General features: G+C 37.3%; 1 protein-coding gene across 1 annotated transcript; it reads left to right on the plus strand.

Annotated features, from left to right (window-relative positions):
- The first annotated feature begins 4,664 nt into the window (after positions 1-4,664).
- LOC106331157 (defensin-like protein 183) lies at positions 4,665-5,212 on the plus strand. The gene is made up of 2 exons (XM_013769487.1): positions 4,665-4,668; positions 4,890-5,212. The coding sequence occupies exons 1-2, from the start codon at positions 4,665-4,667 to the stop codon at positions 5,210-5,212; spliced, it is 327 nt and encodes a 108-aa protein (XP_013624941.1).
- Positions 5,213-9,593: the final 4,381 nt, after the last annotated feature.

Genomic DNA, 9,593 nt, shown 5'->3' on the forward strand with positions numbered 1-9,593 from the left:
ACCTGCAACGATACAGCTAGAAACACAACGACCATAGCACCTAATAGACAACTCTAGTCCTGGGATGTTGCGATTCCACACAAGAAGCCACCAAGACTCAACCAAAACCAAAGACCAAATGGAAGCGATGAAAGCCTTGCCTTGCCTTGTTCAGTCTCTGAGAACCAGCGCACTGACCACATCAACCAAGTTTCCAAGCTAACGACGGAAAAACCGAGAGCTCAGAACTAAGGGCAGTCGAGACTCGATTTTCCGGTTTTGGCGGAAAAGCTCGATTTTCTGGTTTTGGCGGAAAAACTCGATTTTGCGGTTTTGGCGGGAAAACTCGATTTTGCGGTTTTGGTGGAAAAACTCGATTTTCTGGTTTGGCGGGAAAACTTGATTTTTCGGTTTTGGTAGAAAACATGATTTTTCGGTTTTGGCGGGAAAACTCGATTTTCCGGTTTTGGCGGGAATACTCGATTTTTTGGTTTTGGCGGGAAAACTCGATTTTTCGAATTTGGCGGGAAAACTCGATTTTTCGGTTTTGGCGGAGAAACTCGATTTTACGGTATTGGCGGAAAAACTTGATTTTGCGGTTTTGGCGGAAAACTTGATTTTACGGTTTTGGCGGAAAAACTCGATTTTGCGGTTTTGGCGGAAAAACTCGACTTTGCGGTTTTGGCGGGAAAACTCAATTTTGTGGTTTTGGCGAGAAAACTTGATTTTGTGGTTTTGGCAGGAAATGAGTTTGCGGCTGTGGCGGAAAAAATTGTTTTTGTGGTTTTGGCGAGATGGTTTTGGCGAGAAAATTCGATTTTGCGGTTTTGGTGGGAAAACTCGATTTTGCGGTTTTGGCGGAAAAACTCGACTTTGCGGTTTTGGCGGGAAAACTCAATTTTGTGGTTTTGGCGAGAAAACTTGATTTTGTGGTTTTGGCAGGAAATGAGTTTGCGGCTGTGGCGGAAAAAATTGTTTTTGTGGTTTTGGCGAGAACACTTGATTTTATTGTTTTGTCGGAAAATTCGTTATTAAATTTTAGAAACCCTAACTTTTTGTGACCATTGGTGATACACCCTAAATTTAAAGACCACTCTAAGGTTGGTGGATTGGATAAGCCTTGCATCGAATGAGCTAGAAAGCACAAACGATCTAAGAACGTGGATTGAATAGTGACACAAGAGGTGCGGAAAGTCTCTTGATACTACCGAACTCCTAAGCCCGAAGATATGAATCACTCCGACGACTTAGAAGCTACGATGTCCGATTAAGAACAAAGGATTCAACAAGAATAAAAAGAAAGATTTTTGATTAAAAATGTTGAATGATTAAAACAATACAATAGCAGACCTTTATATAATAGGCTGTGGAAGAAATAAATATTCTAGTCAAACCTAGAAACTATAAAGCTCTTAAAACCATAAAGACTTGACTAGGAATATTGACTTGACCAAAGACCAAGACTGTTGACCGAATATTGAAAGTTTTGGTCGCAGAACTCTTCGGTTGGTTGCGTCCTTTTCGCATGGTTGAAGATCTCGGAATTGCCGTTAGATTGATATATTATACGACCATGGCTTGTATTTTTTTGGTGGGCCTTTCTTGGATAAATCCAAACACTGATTTCTTATTGAGCATAAGGCCTCCCCGTTCTACATCAAGCCCATTAGCTTCTCTCGGTCTAGAACTTCATGGATCAAACCGATAAGGCCCATAAAATGTCCATTAACCCAAGCTATGATCAGTTGCTTAGCTGGTTCGTACCTTAAGCTCCTCGTTGAGACATAGCTGCTGATTTGGGTCGTATCAATTGGACCTACCACATCCACATAGTCTAAATCCATTAACGCCCATTACCCATTGGTCATGTGATTCTTGTCAATTTATAATCCGCATGGACAAATGGTTGTTACCAAAATAGACCCATTTATATTTGTACATTGGCAACCAATGGTCAGCCCACCCATTTGACAGTTATAAGTCGAGTAACTAACCCAACAATGAACCTTCGCGAAAACGATTCAACCTGAGCGCAAGAAAAGAGATGCCGTGACCGGAGAAGGCAAGGAGGAAGCTGTTGGAGCTCGGATTCAGCCGGAGCCATAGACGACTCTACACCTGCACCGAGGAACAGATAAGCACGCGCCTGAGACAAAGCTGAGGAACCGACACACGACGGTGCTGCAACCTTGAGACGCTCCGACAAGTGAAGGAACACGCCGTAAGCCACCTGAGAAGGACGACATGAGGCTTCTCCGACGAGATGCCAAGCGGAGGAGTAACACACGCGCCACCACCCCACACTGTCGGAGCAAACGGAAGCGGATAACAGCGAGTGAAGAGCAAAGCCCGAGAAGAGGAGCCAAAAAAACGGAGCACACGCTGCCAAAACGCAGAGGAGCGTCGAAGATCTACAAAACGGAAAACGTAGACTGACGAGCCTCAAACCCAAAACGCCGACTGCCTGAGCTGCTCCTTCCCCGTGGACCTCGCCTGAACTCCAGAAGCCCTCGATCTCGTCAAGCGGACCCTCATGAGCAGATCGCCGGAGATGAAAAGACCGGAGGGAGCCAGAGCACCGAGGAATGATTTATATGCACATTATGTGATGGTCAACAGCAACGAGAGGAACCAACCAGTCACCATCACCACCATGCATGAAAGAGTTTGTGATTGAATAGCTTTAGCCTCTCGCTCGCCTTTGTACCCATAACCTCTTCATCTTGCCGTCAACAGCAAGAATGATGTATTATCGATGGAGAAACCATGTGATTCATAAAAATATGTAGTTCTTCATTGATCAGACATGATAAAGAAAAGGAATAATAAACAAATGGAATCATGAAAAATTGTACTTTGGAAATAAAGTTCTTCTCTTTTATTGATGACAATCGATGAGTATATACACTCACAAAGTAGTAAAACCCAAAGCTAAAGGGAAATAGGAAAACCTAAAGATAACACTTATCTAAAACAATAGAATATATCAAATATGATGTAATTATCTCCAAGTTGGAGCATGGATATTGTTAATGCCTAACTTGAGAAGAAATGCATCGAATTGTTTTCGTCCCAATGATTTGGTTAAGATGTTGCAAGCTGCTCAATAGACGGGACGTAAACCACCTTGATAACGCCTTTGACAATTTCGTCACGAACAAACTGGCATATAATCCCCATGTGTTTCGTTTGTTCATGTAGAACAGGGTTAGCGCTGATATGTATGGCTGATTTATTGTCACAGCATATCGTGACAGGATCTGTGTGACTGATTCCCAATTCTCGAAGAATTTCCTTAAGCCATATAACTTCTTTTGTAATGGTTTTCAAAGCTCGAAATTCTGCTTCAGTAGAGGAAAGAGATACGCCATCTTGTTTCTTTGTTTTCCATGTAATTGGTGATGTCCCAAACTGTATAATCCAACTGGTAAGTGATCGTCTAGTTGTAGGACAAGCGCCCCAATCCGCATCACACCAACCGGTTAAAGAAAACATAGTGTTGGCACGAAAGAGAACACCTTGACCACAGTCCATTTTAAGTAACGCACCACTTTCAAGGCTGCAAGCCAATGTTCTTGTTGTGGTATTTGCATGAATTGTGAAAGAATATGCACAGCATAAGCCAGATCAGGTCTGGATGCAAGAAGGTAAATAAGACGGCCTGTGAGACGTCGAAAATTTTCTGGATCTGTAAGCACCAAACCGTCTGCTTTTGCAAGCTTATGGTTTTGATCCATTGGTGATCCAGACGGTTTGCACCCAAGTAATCCACATTCTGTAATTATATCCAGCGTATACTTGCGCTGAGACAAACAGCGTATACTGACTCTGATACCATGACAAATTGTAGTTTGGAAATAAAGTTCTTCTCTTTTATTGATGACAATCGATGAGTATATATACTAACAAAGTAGTAAAATCCAAAGTTAAAGAGAAATAGGAATACCTAAAGATAACACTTATCTAAAACAATAGAATATATCAAATATGATGTAATTATCTCAAATAAATCAAGAAAGAAAAAGATTTCATAAATCAGCATAAATTATGTACAAACCAAACGGGTTTAATGACATAATTTATGTTTTCATAATTACTAAAAAATCGTTTAGTAAATTTGCAAAAGAAAAGAAGAAGAAAACCGATGGTTTCTGGCTATATATAGACTGAAATAATCTTGTTAAAAAAACATAGACTGAAGTAATTTTTTTTCGTTTTTAAATTTATGAAAATGAGAAATCATTTTAAAACTTAAAAAAAAAATGTGAAAACAAATGGAGAGAAGTTACACATAAACCAATAAGTAGTCCCCAACTAGTTTGTAAAATTTTGTGAAAACAAATGAGGCGAATTTTAGTACTTCTAGCCTTACTTTTAGAAGTACAAACGATAATAATTATCTTTCATATTTAAGTATTGTGTTTAAATTTTTATTGCATGTATTTTCAGTTGTTTATTTTTATTTTAATTCATTATTTATCAAAATTAAACAAATAATAAATAAAATAGGAACAAGATTGAAAATTTAATAATTTATTAATTTGTATGTAAAGAACTTAGATGGCTAAAATTCAAAGTTTTGAATTTTGGTCATTATAATTATAATCATTCAAAAGTCTTGAATGGCTACATTTTTAAAATAAATGTTTGCATATCTTACGTTTGTTTATCATCAAATGTTACAAATGCGTATTCATAGTATAAAATATAATGTAAGGAAGTGTTGTGGCGTTTGATCCAATCATCTATTTCCAAAATCAGTTATTCTATCTAACAACAATCTTATTTGTATTAACAGCTGATAACAAATATGTTTTTAGGTGGGAATGTGTTTTGTAATCTGCTTAATTGTCACAGATTCAGATGTTTCTATCGATGATTTACTAAAACGAATTAATCATACATAACAGTTGAAAATAAGGTGAACGCAAATGTATGCTCGGAAGGTCTAGGCATTTGTAACCAATGTGATGAGAGGTGCAAGGCCAGGCACGGGCCGACGGGTCAAGGCATGTGCGACCGATATAACCTATGCACGTGCAATTATATATGTGCACCAGTACCACCTCCACCATCTCCCCCGACACACTGCTCTGGCGGGGCAGGCCTTTGCGATACTAGATGTGGGAACCCATGTTGCAATCAAAGCTGTGCACAAAAGTACCCTGGTGGAGTTGGATTTTGTGACAGTCTTGCCCATACTGTATTGTGCAAATGCCAATACCCTTGCTAGGTTTATTTTTTCTTTTTTGAATAAATAAAGCCGAATCATATTTTTCTACATAATTTAACTTGGATGGTTGTAATATTTAAACTATTATTATGGTTATTCATAAGCAACTTCTCTGCATGTTCATGGTTCATATTGTCTGATGCTGAAAATGCCAAATGAAGACAAAATTTAACCTATATAGTGCCTAAAAAGATCGATCTAATTAATCAATTCAGCTCGCACGATATTCTCTAGATCTCACTCGCTCTTTTAGTTGGCACCATTCGAATGATTCAATCCAAGAAACTGAAAGAAACCTAATTCAAAAAAATCGAAAAGGATGCAAAGGTTTGTTCACCCAGTGTTCACTTCTAATATGGCGTTATTCACAAGGACCATACTCAGCCTGGCAAATTCACTAGAACAAAGACTGATAACATCCCCGAGCAAAATACCAGGGCATGTTAATTATTCTCATCCCCATCAAAGATTGAATATATGTGCCGTGTTATGAATACCGTAATAATATCTCGAGTAACGAACGGACATAAGACAAAAAGTGAGATCATCAAGCCTGATACTAGATTTAGACAATGACTAGAGTCGTGAGAGTCCACAAACAAAGAAGTCATGTTCTTACCAATGCCATGAGCTTTCAGAGATATTAGATATATGTGTATAATCGTAATAATTTATTTAGGATATTTAACCTCAATTTTCTCAATATAAAATTGACCAGTTTTGTCAGGAAACATCAAATAGTTAGCAAGGATACTGACACTTGCATAGATTAATATGGCCAATGCTGTCGCAATATCCAACTCCATTCAAATACATGCTAGCACAAGTTTTGTTGCAACATTCGTCCCAACATTTTGGGGTGCACAGGCCAGCTCCGCTATAGCATATTTTGGACGCTGGTGATGCACTCTCGTTGTTACAGAGGCATTGTTTACAAGTGTTGTCACAACTACCTTGACACGTTGGTCCATACTTAGTTTTGCACCTCTCATCACACTGTTGACAATCACCTAAATTGTTGTTGCAAGGTTTTGCCATCATCTTATTGGCATCTATATTATAATTATAGTTTCAAAGAATAAAAGTTATTGTTAGCAGAAATATTTTAGACATAATAAGAGTTATATATGTTCAGACAAGAACCCCAAAGAGCCTAAACATTCACAACCTAACTAATCAAGATTTAAGAATTAATACCAGAAGCAAGCATGATGAAGAAGGTGAATAAAAATACACGTGAAGATTCCCTCTCCATGTTTTTTTTTTCTTTCACAAGTTATTTTGTTTGAGATAAAGATCTGTGTTGACTATTTTGTTTGCCTTTTATAATGCCATGACTCAGATTTTAGTTTTAACTTTAATAATCTACTGAATACATATGTATTAATTTAAAACTAACCTTTCAAAGTTTCAAAAATTTAAGTATGTTAATGGTCGAGATATTTCCTTATGGAACTACATATGCAACTGATATCACCCACATTTAGTTTGCTTCGCTTTAATATTTCAATAGGTATTTTTAATTATATCATACACTTTGTCCATATTTTTCCAATATAAAGTATATTTTCCAATTTAAAGTGAAATCTCAAAGCATCTTTCACAAAATGAATCTAAATTGTAGGGCATCAGGTCTGCCACACAACATCTTCTATCAGACACAACCTACCTTAGAAGATAAGCTTACTGCGCTTCTACAAAGAATCCCAAACCTCCCGACCATCTTCGGCATCTTCCATGGTGGATACTTTGGAGAATATGGAAATATAGAAACAAGATGATCTTCCAACAAACATCAATACACTGGCGCACAACCTTACAAAAAGCCTATTTTGATACAAAAGAATGGTTGGAAGCCTACCAATCTTTAGATAAAGATGCAGATAGACATGAGCTGAGAAGAGATATGGAACATCAGCGGAACAAATGGACTAAACCACCGACAGGATTTGTGAAATGCAACTATGATGGAGCCTACAACAACACACAGACAGAGGCAAGAGCGGGCTGGATAATTAGAGATGATTTGGGGATCTTCAAAGGAGCGCCCATGCCTCAAATCAACAACCAAAAACAGCCTTAGAAGGAGAATTACAAGCCTTACTACTTGCAATGATGAACTGTTGGAGCAAAGGATATCGACATGTTATTTTTGAAGGAGATAATATTGATGCAATGAAACTGGCCAATGGAAAGACTAATAACATAGATGTTACGAATTGGATCCGAGATATTTGGAAATGGGCAGCAAAATTTGAGGATATCAAGTTCTGTTGGACAAACAGAAATTCTAACTTATGTGCAGACATCCTTGCAAAACAAGTCATACCATCCGTTTCATCATTCCATTTCTACAGTTATGTTCCCGAATTTATAAGGGATGCTATGTCAAACGATTACTTTGATCATTAATAAAATTATTTTCTGTGAAAAAAAAGAATCTAAATTGTAGATATTTATTCTTATCATCATTTTTTGCCTCAATCTTGTTATTATTTTTTGTTTTCTCTTTTCACATTTACAAACTTTACTAGATGTTATATTAACAAAAAGAAAGAACATATTAACAATATTAAGTTATATCTCAAAGTGGTCATTACTGATTTCCAGATTACATGTCAGTATTTATTATTTAACAAAAATACATTGCCGATTATTAAAAATAGATTATCGATTATTAATTAAGATTGTCAATATTTGAATGTTTATTGTTGGCATACTAGTCCTGATTATCTTTTTTTCCTTTTTATTTGTGGACTCTTCTTGAACCATTCCTTTCTTTTGATGTAATTAAATTTTCGAACCTAAGTTGTTTAGTGCAATCTATGTTTTTTTATTAACATTGCATTGTATTATTAACTGATGTAGGCAAAGAGTTCTAAACCATCTATGTTTGAGAAGCTTTTAAAAATATATGTGTGTTTATGCTATGAATCTATGATTTTTTTTTTAAAATAGTTATAAGAAGTCTTGAATGTTAATCTATGGTTTGAGTACAAGTTTCTCGTTACAATGAATTTGTCTTGTGTTCTTTCTATGCTATTGGTTCGTAAACTAACTGTGCTGTCAATTATGAATAATAAGTGCTCTTGCAATCTTGTTTTTTTTTTGGTAAACCTTGTAAATTGTAATCTTGTTTTGATCCTTCGAGAGATGTTACAGTGTTTGTTTACACTTTACATTACACGGCGCGGATATAGAACTTCAAAGATCGAATATGAATCACAATAAAGAATAACTCTCTTTATTAATCTTGAGAAACTAACTCAAAACTCAAGCACACAATCAAACTCTAAACTCCTTAAGTTATGCAACATGTTTGCATCTCCTTATATAAAGATATTATTTCTCCTAATCCTAATAAGTAATATAGTTTAGATAACTCCTAAATATAATTCATATTTCCATAACTCTGTAGGATTAGGATAAGCTTGTATCTCAAGCAATCTTCAAGCTTAATCCAACATTCTCTCCCTTAAGCTTGAAGTCTTCTCCTACTACATCTTTAACTCCAACGAGATCTCTCATCTCCCTGAACTTGATTCTTCCAAGTGCCTTTGTCAAGATGTCTGCTTTTTGTTCTTGTCCCGGAACATGATGTACCTCTATAAGACCTTTCTCTACGCACTCCCTTATGAAATGATATCGAGTATGAATGTGCTTGCTTCTTCCATGAAATACAGGATTCCTTGTCAAAGCAATTGCAGATTGGTTATCAATCCTGATAACCACCTTCTCACTCGAATCACCCATAATCTCGATGAGTAAGTCTTGTAGCCATATGGCTTGCCTAGCTGCCTCTGTCCCAGCCATGAACTCGGCCTCACATGACGATAGAGCCACTGTCTCCTGTTTCTGCGAGCACTATGTAATGGGACTGTTACCAACATAGAACATGTGTCTGGTGGTGCTCCTACCATCATCCTCATCAACGTTATGACTACTATCACTATATCCTATTAACCTCATTGGTTTCGAGTTAGTATGATGAAACGTGATGCCATAAGTTGTAGTGCCCCGTAGATACCTCAAGCATTTTTTCATAGCAGCTCCATGAGACTCTCTCGGCGTATGCATGTACCTGCTCAAAACGCCCACACTATATGCCAAGTCTGGCCGTGTATGAAGTAAGTAGCGAAGACACCTGACATTCCTTCTATAATCTGTTGCATACATTTTTTTCTCATGCTCAGCCTTCGACATCTTAAGCCCTGCTTCCATTGGTGTGTGACACAAGTTACAGTCTTTCATCCCAGCTTCCTCCAAGATTCTCAAAGCATAACGCCTTTGGTTTAAAGTTATACCTCCCTCATGCTGTTGAACCTCAATTCCAAGATAATAGGACAGCTTCCCGAGATCACTCATCTCGAACTTGGATGAC

This window comes from Brassica oleracea, chromosome C3 (assembly GCF_000695525.1).
Source record: "Brassica oleracea var. oleracea cultivar TO1000 chromosome C3, BOL, whole genome shotgun sequence".
NCBI classification, from domain to species: Eukaryota; Viridiplantae; Streptophyta; class Magnoliopsida; order Brassicales; family Brassicaceae; genus Brassica; species Brassica oleracea.